The 23,168-nt window shown below is 52.7% G+C and overlaps 10 protein-coding genes across 10 annotated transcripts; 7 read left to right on the forward strand and 3 right to left on the reverse strand.

The window, feature by feature from the left end:
- Window positions 1–713: 713 nt before the first annotated feature.
- NUU61_009453 (uncharacterized protein) lies at window positions 714–3,296 on the forward strand (the record flags this gene model as incomplete). The annotated part of the gene is made up of 7 exons (XM_056659978.1): window positions 714–810; window positions 874–941; window positions 1,006–1,146; window positions 1,197–1,874; window positions 1,921–2,178; window positions 2,240–2,338; window positions 2,385–3,296. The coding sequence occupies 7 exons, from the start codon at window positions 714–716 to the stop codon at window positions 3,294–3,296; spliced, it is 2,253 nt and encodes a 750-aa protein (XP_056508271.1).
- A 461-nt stretch (window positions 3,297–3,757) lies between these two features.
- Window positions 3,758–6,063, forward strand: NUU61_009454 (uncharacterized protein; the record flags this gene model as incomplete). The annotated part of the gene is made up of 5 exons (XM_056659979.1): window positions 3,758–4,473; window positions 4,524–4,783; window positions 4,834–4,968; window positions 5,017–5,107; window positions 5,163–6,063. 5 exons carry the CDS (start codon window positions 3,758–3,760, stop codon window positions 6,061–6,063), a joined length of 2,103 nt encoding a protein of 700 aa, XP_056508272.1.
- A 2,264-nt stretch (window positions 6,064–8,327) lies between these two features.
- NUU61_009455 (uncharacterized protein) lies at window positions 8,328–9,908 on the forward strand (the record flags this gene model as incomplete). The annotated part of the gene is made up of 4 exons (XM_056659980.1): window positions 8,328–9,177; window positions 9,231–9,336; window positions 9,395–9,670; window positions 9,746–9,908. The coding sequence occupies 4 exons, from the start codon at window positions 8,328–8,330 to the stop codon at window positions 9,906–9,908; spliced, it is 1,395 nt and encodes a 464-aa protein (XP_056508273.1).
- Window positions 9,909–10,105: 197 nt separating this feature from the next.
- On the reverse strand, window positions 10,106–10,575 carry NUU61_009456 (uncharacterized protein; the record flags this gene model as incomplete). The annotated part of the gene is made up of 2 exons (XM_056659981.1): window positions 10,106–10,145; window positions 10,211–10,575. The coding sequence occupies 2 exons, from the start codon at window positions 10,573–10,575 to the stop codon at window positions 10,106–10,108; spliced, it is 405 nt and encodes a 134-aa protein (XP_056508274.1).
- A 529-nt stretch (window positions 10,576–11,104) lies between these two features.
- Window positions 11,105–12,809, reverse strand: NUU61_009457 (putative MFS transporter; the record flags this gene model as incomplete). The annotated part of the gene is made up of 4 exons (XM_056659982.1): window positions 11,105–11,748; window positions 11,807–12,241; window positions 12,300–12,562; window positions 12,616–12,809. 4 exons carry the CDS (start codon window positions 12,807–12,809, stop codon window positions 11,105–11,107), a joined length of 1,536 nt encoding a protein of 511 aa, XP_056508275.1.
- A 1,655-nt stretch (window positions 12,810–14,464) lies between these two features.
- On the forward strand, window positions 14,465–16,645 carry NUU61_009458 (Zn(II)2Cys6 transcription factor domain-containing protein; the record flags this gene model as incomplete). Its single annotated transcript, XM_056659983.1, has 6 exons — window positions 14,465–14,563; window positions 14,709–14,880; window positions 14,937–15,104; window positions 15,155–15,654; window positions 15,711–15,845; window positions 15,893–16,645. The coding sequence occupies 6 exons, from the start codon at window positions 14,465–14,467 to the stop codon at window positions 16,643–16,645; spliced, it is 1,827 nt and encodes a 608-aa protein (XP_056508276.1).
- Window positions 16,646–17,141: 496 nt separating this feature from the next.
- Window positions 17,142–17,918, forward strand: NUU61_009459 (esterase/lipase family protein; the record flags this gene model as incomplete). The annotated part of the gene is made up of 1 exon (XM_056659984.1): window positions 17,142–17,918. The coding sequence occupies one exon, from the start codon at window positions 17,142–17,144 to the stop codon at window positions 17,916–17,918; it is 777 nt and encodes a 258-aa protein (XP_056508277.1).
- Window positions 17,919–18,020: 102 nt separating this feature from the next.
- NUU61_009460 (uncharacterized protein) lies at window positions 18,021–18,602 on the reverse strand (the record flags this gene model as incomplete). Its single annotated transcript, XM_056659985.1, has 1 exon — window positions 18,021–18,602. One exon carries the CDS (start codon window positions 18,600–18,602, stop codon window positions 18,021–18,023), a length of 582 nt encoding a protein of 193 aa, XP_056508278.1.
- Window positions 18,603–19,440: 838 nt separating this feature from the next.
- NUU61_009461 (alpha/beta hydrolase) lies at window positions 19,441–21,550 on the forward strand (the record flags this gene model as incomplete). The annotated part of the gene is made up of 4 exons (XM_056659986.1): window positions 19,441–21,040; window positions 21,091–21,166; window positions 21,215–21,275; window positions 21,335–21,550. The coding sequence occupies 4 exons, from the start codon at window positions 19,441–19,443 to the stop codon at window positions 21,548–21,550; spliced, it is 1,953 nt and encodes a 650-aa protein (XP_056508279.1).
- Window positions 21,551–21,990: 440 nt separating this feature from the next.
- On the forward strand, window positions 21,991–23,002 carry NUU61_009462 (class II aldolase/adducin family protein; the record flags this gene model as incomplete). The annotated part of the gene is made up of 3 exons (XM_056659987.1): window positions 21,991–22,207; window positions 22,279–22,586; window positions 22,646–23,002. 3 exons carry the CDS (start codon window positions 21,991–21,993, stop codon window positions 23,000–23,002), a joined length of 882 nt encoding a protein of 293 aa, XP_056508280.1.
- Between the last annotated feature and the right edge of the window lie 166 nt (window positions 23,003–23,168).

Below are 23,168 nucleotides of genomic sequence, written 5' to 3' on the forward strand. Positions count from 1 at the left end.
TGGGCACTGTAGTTCAGACATCAAGTTTGACAGATACATGTCGCGGACCAGAACCTCCTAGTGTAGGTTCGCCCAGACAGGTTCCTAGCACAGGCGAAGAAGATATGCACGAAAAACGTCCCGAGAGTGTCTATGCTAGGCATCAACACACAAAAGAACATGTGTATAAGCTCTTTGCACGTTTAGCCCGCACTCGCGTGCTCGTAGACGAGAACTCGAGGACTTCTTCGCTGTCGATGTCGTTCTCGCGCTCGAGGGCTTTATCAATAGGCCCCGAGCTAATTGCCCTCACAAAATTTGGATGATTCTGTGGATGGTTTGTTTCAGATAGTCCATGCCCAGGGCACTGTGAAGACCCCCCTGTCGGGATCAATCACTCGTGCGCAGAGCATGTCTCGACAGACTCGCAGAAACAGAATCCAGACTTTAAATCCATGGCCGTCTTGTCGAAGATGGGTCGGGTTATGCACGGTGGAATCATCTTTCGGGAAGCGGTCGGATGCGCTCAAAGTGCACGTTACTGAAATCGTTGTTTTGTGCTGTGGTGGCCGGGGCGCGTCACTCCCACCCAATTCCAGCCCGAAGCGCTTTTTTCCGCCCTCGTCCCCCCGCCCACCCCTCGATTCGTGTGATCCTACACTCCTGCGCTCTCTGGACTTTGCTCGCATGAGTAGCATCGGCAGCGGACTGCAGAGCCTCGACTGTCCTTTGTGATGTTGCCAAATAACGAGGTTCGCTTTCCCCGCCCGCGGGTTGCGCAGTCCGCTGTCCCGCGCGACATCACCGCCGAGTTCACAGAAGCCGCCGCCAGTGAGTTGATCTTCGTTGGAGGTATCTTTTTTTTCCAGAGCTAATTTTCACGGTGTTCTCTAGAGCTACACACCGGAAAGCTTGTCAAAGATGAGCTCTTCACGTTATTTGAGGCCGTGGGCGCATTGGAGGTGCGTGATCACCAACAAAGTGCGATCTGAAACGAAACGCTGATCCGTTCCCAATCGCTTTCAGATTATGGACTCCAAAATGGACAGTGGATATATTGCCCCGGGGGAAAACCATGCGCAGGCGCTGGAGGACGACTACGATGTGCGGCGGGCGTTGACACCAGAAGAGGTCGTGGGCTTGATGGATCAGTTGCTCTGTCACGAGGTGGGTGTGTTGTGGCCGGGTAGTTATGTTCTTTGCTGATATTGGGACAGATGGCGTGGCACAGGGGCCATCCTCTTTCGCAAACACTTTTTACGTCGATTTATATCGATCGACTACTGTGGCCCGTCCCAAAAACAGCCGAGGACGCCCGGTTCGATCGCCCACCCAGTGACTCGCCTCTAGTCAACCTCGTTCTAAGGGCATACTGTTTGGCATTGATCAAGGCCTGTGATTTGGTCCATATTCGAGTGACCTCTGAGTACTTTTATGAGGAGGAAGATTTTGTTTCGCAACTCTACAATCGCAATCTGCTGGCCATGTTTGATACATCCCACTTCTACCGTCTGCTGGATCAGGCAGTGGCTTGGGTTGATGAAGAGAAAAGCATCGACCAGAAGCTCCGGGATGCCATCCGATGCCGGCTATTGTTTCGGCGTGAGTTTTTGGCGGCACTGGACCAGGATCTTGATATTCTCGATACCAGGTCGACCGAAAATTTTAAGTCATGTGTATCTCATCTGGGTCCCCTGAAAAGCTCAGTGCCCTTGGGGAAGCCATTGCCCGAAGCATTCAGCATGAAGATCCAACGAAGACTCGCTAGCACTGTGCCACCTCGTCCGATAGTGCAGCTCGGCCACGATGACGCGCTGGCACACTTGGAACGGTTGTGCCAAGATGCCATTGACATGGAACAAATCCTCGATTACCACGGGTCTAGTAACTTCAAGGTAGGCCTCTACTATATCACTGACTGAACATCGCTGACATCCATAGACTGCTGTATGGACATTGCTATCTCGCAAGCCGCAGCCGTCTGTTTATATTCGATGTCTCCTGCAAGCCTTGATAGTCAGTGAAATGACTATTCTTGGTGCTGTTCCCGTCAAGCAGTTTCTTTTTGACGATCTGGCCGAACTGGTGCTGCCTTCCAGTATTTTGCTCGAGGCCAGCACGGACGAGGTGGAGCTTCCGTCTGATCCTCGTTTCCAGATTGCTCAAAAGATGGACGAGTTTAAGAAACGATTTGCGCAGGTTTGTCGACTTTTTTTTCCTTCTTCTTCAACTGCTATATTATCCCTGCTAACCCCCGCAGCCTTTTGTGGATACTGTGCGTTCTGCTTGTCTAAACCGATGTCGTATTCGTCGCACGATTTGCCATACCGTTGTGGACTGGGATAATCTCCAGATGGAGGTCAGTTGAATATCTCATTTTGATGAACTTTGACTCACGTAACTAGGCCGAGGATCTTGATCTTCAAATCCGCACGTTAAGCGCGGAACCACCGATGCCGCTGCAGAACGGAGAGCAGACCTTTACGTATCCGCTCAGTAGCTGGGCTTACCACCAGAAACTCAACCAGCTTCGGCTCATCCTCCAAATGGGATTCGAGCTCTCAATCTACGCGCCGGAGGAGCTTCCCGGCATGTACTGGTACTTGTCTCATATATGCTCCACGCATCTTGGACACATCGATCGAATCCGCACGTTCACCGTTGCGACGAGAAAGCGAGACATCATGTCCGCCAGCAATCGCGCGGACAATCTTGTTCCTAAATCGGCCGCCTTCCACAAATCCTTCCGGACCCTTGAACGACTGACCACTCATCTTATTGCGGTCGATGCTTTTGCCATTGCCTTGCATGCACTGTATGTGCTGCTGGCTCGTCACAAAGTACTGCCGTCTGCGTCATCCCCCGAAGCATATTCGAGTGAGAAGCTACGGTACGAGCTACGCATGAAACATTTTCTTCCTATCTCCTTGCCGGAACTGGTCCCGTACGAGGAATATCAGCGCGAGGCGACTCTAGAGGGCGATAGCGATGCCACTGTTTTAGAGCGCGCATCTAAAGCAATTATCGAAGCCCGGCGCGCATGGGAAGCCACACTTGCCCATGGGCCATTTATTGATGACCCGTCTCTGCCGGCGAAAATGCCGAGCATTGCCATTGAGGAGGATTGGAAGCGCGACGTGAAAGACACCATGCGCGCCTGTATTGGCAGCAGTATTACCATTGAGACGGTCAAAAAGGCGCTTACCGGGACATCTAATAACATGAAAACACTGCAGGTGGATGTCCCCGACGTGGGCTCCAAAAACCGGTGGCACGACTGGTGGGTGGTGCCGCAAGTTTCGGCGAAACCCGCCTGATGGTAGCAATGTATCAATGACGAGTTGATCCTGTGTAGAAATACCATCCTGTCCTTGATAGAACCATTCATATCTCCCTTGGAGGTTGGACGTTGATATAGTAGAAACCTCGGGCAGCAACATGCCTAATGCGGCCATTCCACTTTAAGGCGGATGAAATCATCCACTCGAGCATCTTCCAGCTTCCAACGCCAAGGTTTTAGCTTCTATCTCACTCTGCGATCGACGGTCTATGTCGTGGATTGATTCTCGACTCGAATCGATAAACTTCCAAGAGAATTGATCTTGATCAACCTGATTTCGCCCGCATGATGAGCACAGTGGAAGTGACAATGACAGCTCCCAGTGACAGCGCCCGTTAAGCTGCCAATCTTCCGACTCCACTCCATGCCGTTTGATCGCCAACTTTCCCTCCCCTCGCTCTGCAGCACCCGCGGGGTTCCGATAAAAGAATAATTAGGATGTCGTCTTATGGGAACCCCATCCGCCGCCGACCGCGCGAATGCAAGACCTGTCTGCCCTGCCGCGCCAGCAAAGTCCGCTGCGATCGCAACGTTCCCTGCGGCAATTGCGTCAAGCGCAACTTTACCTGTTCCTACGGTCGCCCGTCTACGAAACTCGCCTCCGCCTCCTCTACTCCCTTCCAGCCGCCTTCATTTTCCTCGCCATCCTACCCATATCCACGCCGGGCCCACACACGCGATGGTTCCTTTGCAACAGACCTACCCTCGCAGGCGAGCGACGATCCGGACCTGCCCGACCTCGTTGATATCTCGCAGTCGGAGTGGGATGACATCAATACCAAAATGGCTGCCATGGAACACATCCTGGGGAGTTTGCACTCGCTCTTCCAGTCTCATTCTAACCGTCGACGGCCGGACTGGCCGCCGGTCGAGCGCAGGAATTCCAATCGGTCGGAGGGCGTGTATGGGTCGAATGCCTTGAAGACGGGTGCGGTCCATCTGGGATACCGCTCGGCGTTGGTGGACATTCTCAACAAATCGCAACGGTCTGAGGATACGGCCCAGGCACCCTCGCAGGATGACCTGCTGGCCGAGCTGGCATTGGGAAACGAGTCTGTGGCATACCCGTTTGTAGATTTGTGGTCCTCCGACCCCTTCACCTTCAATATTGCCGGGGTGTGCGATGTTCTTCCGGACGATGATAAGTGTTGGCAGTGAGTTCCTCTGGTCTGGGGACTAGGTGGCCTGTGCTGATCGATTTTAGCTTTCTGGGCTTCTATAAGGATATTGGTGCCGTGCTGTATCCAGTTTTGTCCGATCTGGACGAGCTGGAACGCAAAACAAGTCAGCTCCTTGAAGGTCGGCGGCGTGCTGGTGGGGAATATCGACCCGATGCCAATGGGTTAGTGAAGCCGTTTGGCATGGACTTGGCTTTTCTCAGTCTGCTTTTTGCGGTCCTTGCCTCGGGCTGCCAGCTGTCTGATTTCCCGAGTCGAGACCGCGAATTGACCTCATGGGTGTATGGTGGGTTATCTCTTTTCCACCCGAAGAAGTGGCCATACTGACAGCTGCAGTGTCTTGCGCCTATCACTGTCTGCGAATGTTGAACTATGTGTCGCAGCCCACGGTTGAGGTAATACAGATTCTCTTGATTATCAGCAATATTTTATCATATAATATGAATGCGGGTGCCTCTTACACCTTGCTCGGTATGTGATTACTTCCCCTAATTTTGAGCATTCCTTTAACCCGTCCAGGCATGACGGAGCGTATGTGTTTAATGTTGGGTCTCCACGTCGAGTCGACGGGCTTTTCATTAGCGGAGCAAGCCGTGCGGAGGCGTGTCTGGTAAGAAGCCCGGGGGATTTTTCGAGGTTGCATATTGCATACTAAGAAGTGTTAGGTGGACAATGGCCTTTCAAAACAGCCATTTCTCACTCGCGTATGATCGGCCTTCCATCACCATGGTCAGCCAGCCGGAAATTCCCTTTGATCGTAAATCGATGCCGGGCCACCGGTCCTACTTTGAGACCCTGTGTCGGATCGTGTCGCTGGCTTTAGAAGTGCTGCGGACCCGCATGTATCCGGCCTCTTCACAACCGCGGTTTCACGAAATCCGGGAGTACAAGCAGCGGATCCAGCGGATATTGGCCGAGGCGACGCCGCATTTGCAGCACCGAAACCGCTGCCAAACGCTGGTCGAGCACATCGAGCGCACCGAGCTGCGACTGCATTCATCGTATCTGCTATCCGTGTTGTGCCGGGTTTCGTTGGACCCGCATGCCCATCTTGACGAGCAGCGCCGGGCCCTGATCCGCGAGGACTGCATTGCGAGTCTAATTAGCACTGTCGACTCCTTTGTCGAGCTGCACGAGATTAATTCGCATTGCTCACGCTCGTGGGTCAGTTTGCAGCGAAGCATTGCATCCGCCTTCTTGCTGGTCGCCAACGACGACGGTCCGCAGACGTTGGCGCTGATAGACCGTCTGGAGGTGGTCCTGGCCGACCATGTGTACGACGACGGGGAAGCTCACTCGAATAATCGCACCGATTCTGCCAAACACCTGTCCTCGTCGCTGCGGGCGCTGCGCGAGATCCGCGAGGCCTTTCGTGCCCGCAAGCCCGCCCCGGTTGTTCCTACTCGGGTGTTTCCCTCGCCTCCGTCGATTGATACGAGTCCGGAACTCCCGCCCAAGCTGGCGACCGTGCTGCCGGTCGAGGACTGGAGTATGCGCAATATCCTGGCCCGGGTGTCAGACGTGATGTTGTTTCCGAGTATGAGCGGGGACGGTCCAGTCGTGTGAATTGTATAGATGCGGGACACTTCATTAGAATGTATATGTATCATTTCTGGGGTGCCACGGGGCTCTAATCCACTCGGCCGGATCGCTGGCTCCTGCCGTACCCCGGCCGAGCCGATGAATGTGATCCACGTATCACCGTTGTTTCTCGTTACACCCGAGGTGGATGCGGGTTCGGCCGGCCGAGAAATCCCCGGATGTCATCTCCACTCTGCGGCTGATTCGGGCTTCGGTGCAAATGCCGGACAGCGGGGCTCTCTTCTGCGACCCATCTTTTTATATTGTTAAACTCTCCAGGCAACTGAGCCGCGCCAGAATATAGCAGAGACGACTGGGTTATATAGATAGAAGTGGGACAGATGCACAAGACAACAAAACTAGATTGAGGGGTTTCAATAATCGAATCGAGGAGAATAGTTAGTCACTTCTTGTTAAGTTAGGCAGTCAACCTTGGGATAGGGCTCACTTATATGAGGGTTTCTAAGCGAAACATGAGCTCACAATCGGGCGCTACTCTCATCCACTCTAACCCCGCAAGCAACCTTCAATCCCTCAGCCATCACCATTCTTCGGGTTCAAAGGAGGAAGAAAAGAAACCTCAAGTAAACCATAATGGACAAGCATGCAACAGAAAAGGATAGAAAAGGATACCAAAAATGACAGGAACAAGAAGTGGGAGATGGCTTTCACGGCCCGGATGAGGCTCACACAACCGGGACATGCTCCGAGAAAATTGTATCAACGCAAGACCTTCTTGTCCATATAAGTGAGATTTACGACTTTTATTGACCAAATGGCATCTCCTGCTCTATCTTCATTGTCATCCTTGCCTATCGACCACAAACATATCACGAATGACGAGCTATGCGGTGCATCTTCGGAGGCTATATTAATCCACTGTGATTTAGGTATATCATGCTCCAACGATGATTGTTGCCTATCTGATGCGCAAACTCCGCATCCCGAAAGTGGAAGTATTGAACTTCGTCCCGTCGAAACCAAAAGTCAAACCGAGCTCGAATCTTACTCGACAACTTCAAATTTGGGAGAACAAAGATAGGACTGTCCCGAAAGCGCCATACAAAGCATTTCTGGAAGATCGAGCGATCCTTTTGGCAAAAAAGAGACTGGTCGGCAATGAGCCCCTTGTACCCCAGAATCTATAACGAACCTTTGACTTCTGTATGGAGGGAAGGGCTATCCGATATGACCTTCAAAATCTACATCCCGAACGCAACCAGAAGTTGTATTTTAGCAACTTTCTATGAATTTATCCCTTTTGATATAACGGATTCGGTGTGGGCAGGGTATTAGAAGAATTGGTGACACCTAGAGACCTCTGGATAAATTAGTAAAATAGATATATAGAGGGTCTGATATTGAATAGCAGAGTGAGAGGGTACACTCTGAGGGCTGAGGTAGAAAGTCATTCGAGAACAATCACTTCCGGGACTAACCACCAAGGCTATTATTCCCTTGGAGATCATTAGCGGGATTTGCACACCCCGAAATAATTCTTCCTGGTTTACTTTGTGGTACGGTGAAACCTCGGGCAGCAAGAGATAATGCAAGGTTAGGGAATTGGGACACGGGGTCTGGTTTGAACACCACTCTCTTCGGTATATACTCAAATCTCTCTCGGGATTCACTAGGAATTGTTCTCGGGCTTGACCTATGTAGCCTCCAATCCGACATATTGGAAGTAATCTAAAGAAAACGAGGGGAAAAGGCGAGCGCTATGCCAATAATTCAAGATATCGGACAATCATATTCGAAAACCTATTGTTGTCTGTCGGCGTATCGACTTGATGTCAAACTCTTGCTTCCTTGGGAATCCTATCGTTCTACCTGAGTCGTCACCTCTGCTTATTATTCTGTTCCAATGCAAAACAAGTAAATGCGTATGACAGTGATGTCTACAGGCTCAGCTATTTCGCTGTATCTTTTTGATATAGCTCAGTGCCAGAGGATATTAGCTATAAAGTAGATATCAACCATGCGGCCGTGAAACCGAACTATAATCTGGCCCAACGTTATAAAACACGGCCCCCCCACCCGATCGATTCCTTAGAGCATCGGCTTCTCATTCCGAGATTGCATTTTGGACCCCGAGGCCGAGCCCCACTGTGACTAGTCTTGCGTCTCAATGCACGTTCTTCAATGACTCATGGAAGGGTAATGAGCAGTTGAATATTTAACAATTCCACCGACTGTCCACCACACCATCCACGTAAAAGACTCTCAAGTGAGAGAGAAAAACAACAAGAATGGCTCACGAAATATCTCTCGACCCCATATCAACCAACCAACCCCACCAATTAACAAGCGGCTTCACAAAACCGCAAGACGAAGAGGCGCCCCGCTCGGCCTTTGCCGTGGTCGAGCCCCCGGCCGAGCTATCCACGCTGACCACGCACATCGTGAACCCGCCGCAGGACTCATTCCCAAATGGCCAGGACCTGTTCCCAGACGGCGGGCTGCGGTCATGGTCTGTAGTAATGGGATCGTTCTTCCTGCTGATGGCGTCATTCGGGCTCATGAACTCGGTCGGCGTGCTGCAGAGCTATTTCGCCTCGCACCAGCTGGCCGCGTACAGCGCGTCGCAGATCGGCTGGATCTCGGGCATCTTCACCTTCATCGGGCTGGGGCTGAGCGTGCAGGTCGGGCCGTGGTTCGATCGCTACGGGCCCACGGGCATTTTGATCGCCGGCACCGTCTGCTACGGTGCTGGGTTGGTGCTGCTGGCTGAGTGCTATCGCTTCTGGCACTTCCTCTTGACCCTGGGTTTGCTCACGGGCATCGGGGCGGTGTTATTGAGTACCGTCGCTATGGCCTCGGTGCCGCAGTGGTTCAATCATCGCGTGGGGCTGGCGATGGGGATTGCCTTTGCGGGCGCCGGCTTGGGTGGTGTGTGTTTTCCGCTCATGCTGCGTGCTGCCTTTACGAGGTTCGGGTATAAGTGGGGGATGCGCTTGCTAGCCTTGATTGTGGTCGTTATGTGTAGCTTGGGCGTTGCGCTCGTTAGGGCTCGTCTGCCCAGGGGCATGAGTCGGGCGACGATCAACTTGCGCGCCTTTCAAGATGCTCGATTCACGTGGCTGACGTTGGGCACGTTCAGTATGTTGCAAGTGGTTAGCCCTATTTGCCAGTTCATGCTAACCAACTCATAGGCCTGGAGCTGGAGGTATTCGCCGGTCTGGGTCTGTACCCAACCTATGTTGTGATGCAAGGGTTCAACACTTCCACCAGTGTCATTCTGCTGTCGATTCTGAACATGTATGAAGTCTAGCATGTGTTTGACATTTCAATCAAGAAACAGGCTGACACCTGCCAGAGCTTCAACCGTTGGTCGACTGTTTGCCGGGGGAATCGCAGATCGCTATGGCCGAATCAACACTCAAACGGCTCTGATCGCCGTGGGCGCTATCGCCATCTTCACCATCTGGCTGCCATTTGGGAATACCTTGGCGGGCCTGTATATGTTCAGTACGGTATTTGGCCTGGCGTCGGGATCGTTCCTGAGCCTGGCGCCCACCTGCATTGGTCAGATATCCAAGGCGAGCGAGGTGGGTGGGCGATTCGGGATCTGTTATTCTGTGGTTAGCTTGGCGTAAGTTGTTCCTCTGGCTACTCCCTGGGTTGAGTCATAAGCATAAGTGCATGCGCTAATATCTTAATGATTTAGGACGCTCATTTGTATTCCCATTGGTGGTGAGATGCTGGACAAGGTTGGACGCAATGCCATGGTGGCATACCTTGGAAGCGTGCTGGTTGTCGCGCTCGGGTTTTTCGTCATGGCTCGCTGGGCCTGTCTGAGCTACCGATGGCGCTGGCAGGCGAAGATATAAGCTGGTAATCAGAAAGGAAGAAAAGTAAGAGACGGGGGGGAGACTTTAAAAAAAAAATCGGGAAGAAGATGCCAGAATGGACTTGATTCAATTTGGAATAGTGTAATGAGGTATCGACGAGTATGATATTGCAGACAAGAAGTCAGGAAGATGTGGCATAGAAATAAACCTGGTTTGCTTTCCAGCCGGAAGTAGAACTAATTCTGCTCGCCTCCCTGGCTCTTGGTGAATTCCTCACTGTAGCCCGTCAGCACTCATGTAGCTTCTCGTTACCGCAGACTCGCAGATGAAGGATCTCCTACATATGTTTGTCGAGTTCGTCCATGTGGCGACGCTGTTCCTTCAACTTCTCTCGCAGGCGGTTGAGTCTACCGGATGGGGTAAGCCAGGGTTTGAAAAGCACGAACATCCAAAGATAGACAGAAAAAGATTCCAGGGAGAGTGCCAAATCACACAGTAGAGCGTACTTTTCGATTTCCTGTTGGCGGATGTACATGGCCTCCTGCGCAGCCTCGCGTCGAGTAAATTGGTCCTTCTCGGAGAGGAACCCGCGCGTCTTGGGGGAGCCCAGGTCGCCTTCGCCCATGACGGATGGGGCAGCAGAAAAGGGCCGCAGCAGTTTTGGGGAAGCAGCTGCACGAAGGATCGGTCGTGAGAGACTCTGCATGCTGGTAGCTAGACTCGGAAAGGGGAGAGGTGTGTGTCTGGGGGGTCGATCGGTATCGAGTAAGTGGTTCGACGAGAAATAATTCTGAGAGTGAAGCAATTCTACGCAGGAAAACGAGCCGAGTGGCCTGATCCGAGACCTGAGAATTAACGTGGTTTGCTGAAGGAGCAGGCAGATGCTGCTTTATACCATCCGAATGACCTCATCGGTCAGGTGATTTCTAAACGCGGCGCCATGGGGATTTTATGTGTGGGCATATACAAATATCATCCGACTTAAGGGAACAGGATGGTGACAAGCTATATAGAAGGGAATCCCTGAAAAAGAGCGACAATGTCATTCTATGTGCTCGCCACTCGGATCGACGGGGATGCGGGGCCCCGCATTTCCAGTAGCACAGCGAAGCAGATCACTCCGGACTATTCACTGCTATACTCTGAACTGTGGTATATACGCTGAACAATGAAATAAATTATGGTTGAATAGATCATCGTGGAATTGGTCAGAGGTAAAGTTGAGCAACTCATCTCTACAGCGTATACCGAAAGCCCTTCTGCAGTCGCCTGGCTGCCGCAAGATCCAATCCCTCCCGCTCGGCCGTCACCTGCAGCCTCCGTAGCTCCTTTTCACTCAGTTGAATATCCTCATTCTCCAGTCGCTCCTGCTGCTTGTTGAGACTCCGGAGACTCCAGTACATGAACATTCCCATCAGCCCCCCGAGAGCCTGGAGTCCAATGCAAATCGCAAGAGCGGTGCGGTAGTGCGGAACATCTTTCTCAAGGTAGGTGTACGGCGTCCAGATACTTGCCGAGTTGCCAATACTGTTGATAAAAGCAAACGCGGCGGCGCGCTTGGCCGGGGGTCGCGGAATGGCGTTGGCAATCCAGGAGTACAAAGTACCGTTCTGAGCAAAGACAAACATCATCAAGAACATGGCGAAGTAGCGGGGACCGAACGAGTCCACGGTCATAAAGACAATAAAGCCGATGATCGTGATTGGGATCGGATACATGAAGAACCAAAACCGCATCTCAAGCTTGTCCGACAGCCACGAATGGGCGAGACTCCAGACAACCATGAAAAGGTACGGGGGTGCCACCAACACCAGCGAGATCATATTATCGTAACCAAGTCCCTTGGTCAAGGATGGAGCAAAGTTTTGGAACCCAGCCGCTGGATTCTTCCTGTCAGTACTTCGTGCGATGCGCCTGAAGGAAATGAGAAGGCTTACCTCCTGTGATGCTCATGTACCCCACAGCAAGCGCATAGGTCTTGAGGTCTGTCATGGCGAGCTTCAGGCCCTTGATTTGGCTCATACCCCCCTCTTCGTCGACATCGACTTCGGCCGCCTCGATGGCCAGCCGCCGCTCAGCCACTCTCCGCATCTCCGGCGAGAGAAGCTTCCAGGTTTCAGGGAAATCAGGAAGGACAAAACAAATAACCAACCCCACGAGGCATGTAATAGCCCCTTCAATGATGTACAACCATTGCCAAGCAGACAGGCCCCGGTGCCCCTTGAGCCCCGACAAAATGCCAGCGGCAATCAAATTGCCAAAAGCGCCACTGAGAAGGGACCCCGAGTAGAAGATGGACATTCGGAATGCCAATTCCCTCTTAGTATACCACTTGGAAAGATAGTACAAAACACCGGCAAAGAAAGGTGCCTCTGAAGATGTGATCAGCGACAGCATGCACCTAGGGAATCTTGGAGGCTTTTAGCGTACCAACCAGTCCCAGCAGAAACCGACATGCGACTATGCCACCGTAATTCTTCACTTGGGATGTCAGAGCCGACACAAGGCCCCAAGCGCACACAAAGAAGCCGATGTAGAGCGATGGCCGTCCCATGTAGTTGAGGAGCAAGTTGGACGGGACTTGCATTAGGATATACGCCACAAATAGAACAGAAAGACCGGTCTGGTATTGCGTCTCGTTGATACTGAGATCCTCCTTGAGGCCTTGGAGCTTGGCGGCAGCATAGTTGTTTCTGATCCAGCCGTAAGTATCGGGTTCTCGAAAAGACATGAAGAGCACAACAACCTGTCAATATAGTTGAGGAGGTACACGAGAATGACCAGCGGCATGATCAATGCATCAATGCGCCATCGTAACTTCCGCTCAATGGCCTTTTCTTCGGGGGTCAACTCTGCCATATGCACCACCTCATCGTGGGTCATCTCCGCCTTTTCGCCCATTGCCTCCAAGTCGGAAATGGCATGGTTTGTATCCGCCATGGTGTAGAGAGAGAGGGAGGTGTGTTCGAGAGGTGGTAAAAAGGATCTTTGCCAATCCGCTCCCGTCTAGGACGAGCCTATCGCTTTATGTATCGTTCGAGCAGCAGGTGATGCCATTTGAGTTTGCCATATGGGCTCCCTCTGGCATTCTCTCACAGCCGAAGACGGGTTTACCCCGGAAATTTTGGAGAAAAACGTGGGGGGACCACATCGGCAACGCCAATAGGAATCGTCAGGGGAATGCGGGGGACGGGAGCCCCGAGAATCGCGAGTGTAGTGACGCACGCGCCATTTCTGATAGGCCGAGGCATCGCGAGTGAAGGCCTCCGTGGCCCAAATATCCCGCAGGGTGACTCGTTGAAGCTCCCTTTGGCAGTCTGCCAAGAGCCTTCGGGGGCTGTCGAGTTCCCCCCACGTCCGCCGGTCCGTGTGCCAGGCTCTCGAGACTGGTGAGTTTCTTTGAGTGCATCTCGGACCAAGTCCGCGCGTTGACCGATCTGCCGTGGAACCGTGCCGTGGTTAGACTTCGCCTTCACCGGCACCCGCCCCCGTCGAGTCGGGAAATTTCCCCAGACTCTTATTTCAAGGTGAGGAAAACCATTCTCCGAGCCTCGACCCCTGTTGCATGCTTTTTGCCTCAGTGGGTATCTGTAGGAAACTCACCATTCTTAAATCAGGATAAACAGGTGAAGATGTTGTTTGACATCAGGAATCGAGCAGATCATGTATCTGCAATGTCGAAGGTTGGCATCCCACGCTCTTCCTGGCGCCAACTCTGTTTTCTCATATTCAAGGTTTCTCACCGCACTCGAATTAACATTTTCAGCGCCATAGAAGACATCAAAAAGGGTCCAAGACACCAAGTCTCGACAGTCTCGCAGTTGCTCCGTGTGGGACTCGCAAACCTTCGAAGCTGTCGACGGGTCACTTGACTTGTCTGGCTGCCCTGATAATCAGGCATGAACCCGGCATATGTCCAGCCTGAGGCATGAGACAAAGTAAACACGCTCTTTGCAGGTCTCCTAGGTACATGATTCGAGATAGTCGCATGCTAGCTGCTACCATAATGTCTTTGACAAGCTGATGAGTTTGAACGCTTTTCTTTTGAGCGATAAATACGAAATTTGCATCCGGGGGTCTATAATTTTAGCAAGTTTCATACTTGATGGGCATTTTCAGAGGGCGACTCGCTGTCGCTGGAGGAGCAGGGCCCGCAGTTGATCACTCCAGTAAAATTAATATCCATGGATTCCAGAGTATTTCCCGAGTATACTATGATGGAACAGCCTTGCTATTATGCCTTACTATTTATGACCACAGTAGTCACGTCGCTGGATCGGACAGCTTTGATTGATTGTTCGAAGTATAAAGAAGTCCTCTCGATAAAGACTTAGTTATTCCTACGATATTTACCTGCAAATTTGCTCACAATTCTCAATCATTCTAATCATTCTCATCATTCTCATCGTAGCAGAAATAGCACAAATAGCAGAAATACTCATCTCCATCACATCCATTCTGCGCCCGACCCACCACGCTAATGCGACGGCCCACCGCTCTGTGAGATCTCGGACTCTGCACGGAAATCTCACTAGCCCCAATCCCGCTTTGCCGTTGGCCATGAGCTTCCCTCTTCTCCCTCCTCTGCTTCCCCCATGCTTGAAGATCCCCAACTTGTTCCCGACTCCCGAGTCAGGAAGTCTGCAAGTCGCCAGTCGCGGTCCTGCAAAGTCTGCCGACTCCGCAAGGTCAAGGTCCGTCACGGTGCTCAGATCATCTCTCATGCCGGGCCCCTTCTTCACACCCCCCATTCCCCCATTCCCTTGATGTCATGTTTCACTGGCTATCGAAGGTCCACGGGTGCATTCCACGAGTGTGACTAACGTCGATTCCCCCCAGTGCGACCGTGTGAAACCCTGCCACGCATGCTGCGCCCATGGCTATCCTTCAAGATGTGTATATGACAGCGTGCCTGAAGAGGAAGCCCAGCCCATTAGCCAAGCAGAGGAGATTCGGAACCTGCGGGCAGAGATCCGAGACCTGCGAGCGAGAATTGCCGACAGACGTGATGGTAACATGCCACTCCCCACTACCCCACAGACCCAACAGACATTAACGCGCCATTAGACTCGCGCGACCAAGACTTGCGGCGGCTGGACCAGCTAGAGAGCTTGTTTGAGTCTATTCGTTCGGCCCCACTCAGTGTGGTCGATAGTATTGTCCGCGAAATTCGATCTGCACAAGGTGGGCTAAAGAGAAATGCGGTTCCCGTTGGGCCATGGGAGGGTCGAGAAGGTAAGTCGACCCGATGTTAAGAATCAGACTTGTCTACTGATATCTTTCAGCGTATGAAACCATCAATACCTCTGCCTCCCCATCTCGCCGGCATCTTCTGGCGGGCCCAGATGAGGACTTTAATGATGTGCCTGAACTCGATGAAGATGGCGACCGGGGAGAACTCATGTCAGTGGCCAGCGGTTCTGATTCTTCTTCTTCGTCGTCGTCGGGCACAATTTCAATCATGAGCATGCAGCGACCTGCCGTGGATGTTTTTGTCCAGCGATTTGTCGATGCGTTTGCCCCAGAGGTAGATGTCAAGTCTGGCCGCGCTGGCGCGTTGCGGGCTGCAGCAGAGGTCCGAATGTTCTCTCCACTCATCACCGATGCTTTCGAGGCCGTGTCAGTGGCGTTCTTTGGGCGTTCGGTCCAAGACAAGCAGATCGAGGCCTCCGGCTTTCGGCTTTACCCGCGAGTGTTACGTGGACTGCAAGACGCATTGATGGATCCGGAGCGATGCAAAGCTGAATCGACGCTGGTTACCGTCATTCTTCTTCTTGCTTTTGAGGTTGGATCTTCCATTCCATGGTAGTTTTGTTGCTTGCTAACTTGGACCTTATTAAGAGCGTGGAGCGCACTACTCAACGCGGTGTCGCAGCTCATGTCAGGGGCGCAGTGCGCCTAATTGAGCATCGTGGACCGGAAAACCACATGTATGGGGTCGAGCATCTTCTTTTCACCGAGCTTCGCCCATATTGGGTACGTCTGCCCACGCTTTGGGGATTAGATCAAGACTAATGGCTTAGATTGGCGGTGCTATGGCGGTTCGACAACCCTCATTTTTAGCCCGCGAGGAATGGAAGACAATACCCTGGTCGGCCGGGACGACTACAAAGGATATTCTCCATCATTTATTAGACCTGGCCACCGAGGTCCCGGGTCTACTGGCCCAATCCGACTCATTCAAACGGGCTAATCGGGCTTCTATCATGAGCGCACAGGAGATGGCCGTCAAGCAGACCGCGCTGTGGAACCAAATCTCCGAGCTCACTGCCTTTTTCCATCAATGGCGCCGTGACTGGGTTGACACATACCCCGATGGGCCTTCACAGGAAGTTGAGCAAACCTCCGATCAAGAATTCCCTGTCTTCCAGCAACGTGACTTTCGCACCGGCGCCGCCTTTCCCCCGACCAAGTTCTCCTACCCAAACCTCCTCTTGGCACAGACCATGTGTCTTTATTACGCCTTCCGGCTGGTTTTGTCGTCGATCGATACGAGACCCCAGGATCGGGTCACACCCATAGAGCAATACGAATTGGCGTGTGGGATCTGCCGCTCGTTGGAGTTTTACATCATGACCGCTCCAGGCAACATGATCAACCGCCTTGCGTTCCCCACCCGTGTGGCCTGGGAGGCATTCCCGGACGATGGCCCGGAGCGCAAATTTATGATTGAGGTGCTGCAGCTGGTCGAGCGACGGCATTCCCTCGGGCTTTGGGGTAGCGCCGCTATGGAGGAGCTGTCGACACAAGCAGACTCACAAATGTCTCGCGAATAAGGACTAAAAGTATCCCACTGCTATGTAACACGGTGGCACGACTTGTATGAATGATTTCTCGCGGATATATCCTCCTTAGCATCTAGCGCCATTTCGCAGCCAATATGCAATCCATGGATCCGTGCAACATCTGATTTATAACATCCACAGCGGAGCCATCACATCCCCTTTTGCGCGCGTCATTGGGTACGAGAGAGTGACAGCTGTGGACAGGATCCACTTGAGCGGCCATTCAGAGACGCGTCTGATCGATCGACAATCGATAGTTTGACGGATGGAGCCGAGCAGAAAACCAAGAAAAAAGGGTGAGAGCCATGCCAGACTTTGCTCTGAAATCCTTCAATCTCCGCATCTTCGCCCCATACACTCTAATACTCTGTCTGGGAGTGGCACGGGGCAACTCTGAAATTCTTTTCTTTTCTTTTGTCTTTCTATATCCATGATGTTTTCCCTCCGCCGATTATTGATAGCTGTCCTCGTCGGGGCCTTGGCAGTAATGGGCAGCGACATCAACGACTTCTCCTGCAAAAGCAGCTCCAACCCCGTGGTGCTGCTGCACGGGCTAGGCGCAACCTTTTATGAGGATCTCAACTATCTACAATCCTGGCTCCAAACGCAAGGATATTGCACCTATTCGCTGACATACGGTGCATACGGCGGCTTCCCCTTCGTCGGCGGACTCAAACCCATCAAAGACTCCGCGCCTCAGATTGCCGCATACATCAAAGAGGTCGTCCGGAAAACCGGCCGCGCCCAAGTCGACCTCGTCGGCCACTCCGAGGGCGCTTTCCAGACCCTCTACGTGCCCAAGTTCGAGGGCGTCACCCATCTCGTGGATAAGATTGTTGCGATTGCGCCGCCCACCCACGCCACTAATTTCGCTGGCTTGTATAAACTGGCGTATCTGCTTGGGAATGGCTCCCGTGAGGCTGTTGACGATGTTCTCCATGCCGTTGGCTGTGCTGCTTGCGATGATCTCGGCACGGGCGGTGCTGCTGTTAGGCGCTTGAATGATGGCAAGCCGATTGTGCAGCCCGGGAATTCCCTTACCGTTATTGCCTCGAAGCATGATGAGTTGGTTACGCCGCCCGAGACTTCTTTTGTGCATGAGCACGGGGTAAACAATCTCTGGGTTCAGGATACTTGCAAGTTCGATCCCGTCGGCCATATTGGCGAGGCGTATGATTTGAATGTGTGGAATTTGGTCAAGAATGTGCTTGATGAGAAACCCGGGCGCGAGTTTGTGTGTGTGGCAGGGTCTCCGGGTCGATAAGCTATATTGATGTCTTATACATAATTCTAATATCATCTATCTTCAAATACGGGGTGATGGACTTGAAATCTCGAGTGCTTTGTTCACCGTAGTCTACTATCTCTAGAGCATGCTAGGCACAATAGCATTGCGAGCCATCGCCTCCTCAACCTGCTCCTTCGACGCCCGCAACCAGTGATCCGTCCAACCCTTCCCATCCACCCAGTTGCGGTGGCTACTGCCCTGTGATTCCTGGTCACCCCAGAGCTGGCGGTACTCCTTGTCGGTAAACAGCAACGACTCGCCCGTGCTGAAGCCAGCCAAGATAAGCGCATCGGGATCACCATTGCAGCATGCGCAGCCCTCCTCGTACTCGGGCAGAGTCACGCTCCCATCCTTGACGCCCTTCTCGAAAATCTTGTTGTTCTCTCGATAGAGTGTATCGAAAACCTCGTCTAGCGTCAGGTGCAGCAGACGCACTTTGAAGGACGCGTGCTCGGTCTGGCAGCGTGCGGCACATTCGAGATAGTATCTGCCCAGGTTGCTGAGACTGCCTTGTCCCTCATAGTCTGGGTGGGCCACTAGTCGGTCGCCTGTTGCGGAGACTGAGGTGGTTAGGCCCGGAGTCAGGTCGATGATGGCTTGTATGGCGTCGGCCAGGGCGAGAGTGGGGATGTTGTCGATGTATTCTTGGAGAGGGGCCATTTTGCTTCAAATGGTGGTGAAAAGTAGTCAAATAATTTGCTTGTTTTTCCCGGATGTTGATAGATGGCTGTAGACTGGGAGATGAGGGGGCTCTTTATGTCCACTTCAATGCGGCTCTTTGCTGCGCCAGGGCATCGCCAACCCAACTGGCACGGCACTGCCAGTTGACGCCGCTGCCTGGGCGGTTGGAGGAGTTGGTGCAGGTGAGTCGAAGTCAAGTGACCTGGCAATCTCTCGCTAATTTACACAACCTTCATCTGGTCAGTTCCCATACTAATTCAATCTCAGAATCGTGGATTTGCTCCTCGAGCACCCAAGTAGTTAGGGCTACCATTCCACCATATATCCTGACAAGCAGCCCAGAAAATTCAAGAAGAAACCACTTCGAACCATTGAAGCCGTCGAAACATCCTCCAGGCGTCTTTAGCATGTCTCCTTCCCGCTGGTCTCTGATCGCCTGCAAGCAAACTCCAGGCTACAGACTCCCTGGACCAAGCCCACCAGCGAAAACACAGCTTATTCAGAAGCGCATTAGTCTTCTTATCAACCAACGCCCAAATCCAATGAAAAGATCACATCGTGCTGGCGATCGTCCGACCGCCACATTCTTGGCTTCAGCTGATCGGCGTCTCTCACTTCCCCCCACTTGTGGATTGTGGACCCTGCGATCGCATGGATTCCCAATTGCACGTCGATCTGATTCCTGAATTCTTCAGGCAAACTCGGGGGGAAGAGTCAAACCAGACTCGAAGGGACTGGCATTTTCTTTTGCTCTAGGAAATCCAGACACAGGGGTTATCAGTCAATCTCTGAGATATTGCACCTTACTGTGAGAGCCATGGATCTGAAACGGAGTGTGCCGAAGCCGCCTCCATATCAACCCTCGCGCTGGCGACAGGCTGCTCGCTGGGGCCTTTCACTCATTGCCGCAGCCGTGACCCTGTTGGCATGGCCTCCGCGGTCGTTTTTGACCAGTCCGGTTCCTGCGTCGGTGCCTTTTAGCTGGGACCAAGTCACTCCCTCGCAGTCGCTGGAATACCACGACTGCGGGGATGGCCTTCAATGCGCCCGACTGCAGGTGCCGATGGATTACAACCGAACCGATGGTCGTCAATTCGCCTTGGCGGTGGCTCGATTGCCAGCCAAAGTCCCCGTCACAGATCCTCGGTATGGCGGGGCTGTTTTGATCAATCCAGGCGGCCCTGGTGGCCCCGGAACCCTCTCGGCGTTCCTATCAGGTCACAATCTGCAAACCATTGTAGATGCAGAAACCGCCCCTGGTGTGACACCCGAAGACACCGGTGACAAGTACTTCGATATCATTGGGTTTGATCCTCGCGGCGTGGGTGCCTCCACACCCGCAGTCATCTGCTTCCCCAATCCTATGTCCCAGCGGAATTGGGAACTGCAGATGGAAACAGAGGGCATGCTGGGCAGTGGATTGGAAGCACTGCAGAGGAATTGGCAGCGTGCACAGGCGCTGAACCAAGGTTGTTCCACCACGGATCTAACTGGTGCTAAAGACGACGAGGCCTTTACTGCCTACCTCAACACGCCGCTCGTTGCGCAGGATATGGTGACTCTTGTCGAGCGCCATGGCGAGTGGCGGGGAAAGCAAGGCCAGAAGGCCCGGTCGGGCGCCGACGGCCGTTATAGTCTTGATAAGACGCGCGCGATCGCAGAACGAACCCAATGGCGCCGGGGCGAAGAGCCGCTCTTGTACTGGGGCCGGTCGTATGGCACGGTGCTGGGCGCTACGTTTGCTGCTTTATACCCTGATCGTGTTACACGGGCTGTGCTCGACGGGGTCGTCGACATGGAAACGTACTATGAAGGCAAAGGACCCAACCCGGTGGTGGACGCAGATGCTGTCTTCCATCAATTCGGGCATTTCTGCAATGCAGCCGGTCCGACAGGCTGCCCATTCTATATCGAGGGAGGCCCCGACGCAATTCAGAATGCCTATCGGGATCTGGGAGCCCAGCTGCTCAACGCCTCTATGCCGGTGATGGCATCGGCGACTCATGGGCCCGAGGTCGTCACCTGGACTGACCTGAAGGTGATTGAGCGAATCGCAGTCTATCAGCCACTCTTGGTGTTTCCCATTTTGGCCGAGATGATAGCCGAACTGGCCAAAGGCAACGCCGGACCCATTGCAGATTTCAAGCATCGCCGTCACTTTGGCGTGTGTCCCTCGAGCGAATGCAGTCGCGCAGGTCCTTGGTCGCCTTCGTGCGCTCGGGCGCAGAACAACGAGTTATATGCCAGCGCTGCAATCCTTTGTAGCGATGCAGATCACCTGGCTGACCCAAGTATCGAAGAGTTCCAAGCAAAGTGGGATAGTCTCAAAGTCGACAGTGCGTCTCTAGGTGACTACTGGGCCCACATTCACTTGAGCTGTGTTGGATGGAAGGCCAAAGCGAAGTCCAAGTTCTTGGGTATGTGTCTTTTCTAGATATTTCGAAGGGCATTATGTTGACTATTCCAGGTCCATGGGGTGGCACAACGGCACATCCGATGCTATTTGTGTCAACCACATTGGACCCAGTGACTCCTCTGCGCAGGTAAGCATGTTTTTCCTTACAATAGAGTTGTGGACTAACTTCCCCCAGTGCGCAAAAAATGTCGAGTCACTTCCCTGGATCAGCCCTGTTGGAGCAACGTTCAGAAGGCGTAAGGCCCTTGATTTCCGCCATCTTTACCGTGGCTAACCGTGCACCTATCTCCTCCAGCATACCTCAGTCACTGCGCCATCGGTCTGTATAGCAAAGTCCATTCGTAGCTACTTCCAGACTGGCGCTTTGCCTAAATCCGGCACGCTCTGTGAAGCCGATCTCAAACCACTGGTCGGCATACCAGACCAGTCGCGTATTCAAGATTTCAGTTCTGCTGATCGTGAACTGTTCGAGGTGTTGATGGCGGAGGTGGAGCGTTCACCATGGACTTGATATTCATTGGGAAGTAAAGATAACAAAGCCATAAAACTTAATAGGGAAACAATGAAAACAGGAGTAGAATAGCTAGCTATATATCAAATAAAGAGTAAAAATTGGTTCATAGGCCTTTAAAATCCACCACCTACCTGACCAAAGGGTCAGCGTTTTGTGTCAGCATATTCCAACCCATCCATGGATATCTCCAGGGTCAACTTCAACATTAGGCTATTCTTCCGTTCGTTGGTCCAGATATACCGACGTCACAGAGCGTGGTTAAAGTGCAGTGCGGAGAAGCTGGATAACCTCGGCTCTCGCCTCTCTGATGGCTTTTGCCATTCGCGAACAACTTCGCCGGGTCTGCAACTGAACGCAGTGCTAACCGCCCCTCGGAGTCTTTTAATTTATAAGCCTGACTTCCTCGCACTCTGCAACTTTCACTGCAATATACCAATATGGCTCCTCCTACCGCCACTGAGACCGAGACTGTTGCGAATGTGACTAAGTTGCAAGCGCCGCAGTCGCCGCAGGCTGCCGACGCGGAAAAGGCCAAGATAAAGATGCAGATGCCCTCCATGCCAGTCTTTGAAGATAAGATGCAGGAGCGAGAGTATTTAAAAGGTCGACTGGCGGCTGCATTTCGGATTTTCGGCAAGTATGGCTACGACGAGGGTAGGATATTGATTCCCGTTCCTTGATATACAAGGATGCGCTCCTTCAAATGCTCACGCTCATTCCCACAGGTGTCGCCGGGCACATTACCGTCAGAGACCCAATCGATCCCACCTGTTTCTGGGTAAATCCGTTCGGGACGGCCTTCTCGCTGATCAAGGCCTCGGACCTGATTTTGGTTGATCATACCGGCGAGGTCATCGACGGAGGCGCAAACCGCTTGCTGAATGCGGCAGCCTTCATGATTCATTCGGCCATCCACACTGCTCGGCCTGAGGTTATGTGCGCCGCCCACAGCCACTCGCTCCATGGACGGGCATTTTGCTCGCTTGGCCGACCTCTAGATATCATCTCGCAGGATTCCTGCGCATTCCATAATGTAGGGAATGCCATGATCACTACTCGAGGGCAATGAAAACTAATGAGGGTCGTGTATAGGACCACGTTGTCTACCGTCAGTTCAACGGCATCGTGCTGGCCGAGGAAGAAGGGAAGAACATCGCCCAGTCGCTGGGAAACAAGAAAGCTGCTTTGTTGCAGAATCACGGCTTGTTGACCGTAGGCCGCTCTATCGAGGAAACGGTGTTTTGGTTCGTCAGTCTGGAGAAATGTTGTCACGCCCAACTGCTGGCCGATGCGGCGGCGGCGGGTCGGGGTGGCCAGACGATCAAGATTGATGATGCCGATGCTGCGTTCACCTATAAGACGGTTGGTACTCCCAAGGCGGGCTGGTTTAGTGCTAAGCCGCTGTTTGATGTAATCCACCGCGAGACCAACGGGGAGTACCTGCAGTAAATGAGGGCTTCAGGCCGCGTATTATGTCTTCTTGGGTACGGATGTGGAGGGTTATAGTGATATTTGAAATAACCATATGTATACTGGACCACTCACGCAATCCTTGGAACGGGAATGCCACTCTTAGCGTAGCCTATGTATTCGAAATGTCGGCTGCAGAACCTAT

The sequence above is a fragment of the Penicillium alfredii genome, assembly GCF_028826965.1.
Source record: "Penicillium alfredii strain IBT 34128 chromosome Unknown utg000011l_segment0_segment0, whole genome shotgun sequence".
Taxonomy (NCBI): Eukaryota; Fungi; Ascomycota; class Eurotiomycetes; order Eurotiales; family Aspergillaceae; genus Penicillium; species Penicillium alfredii.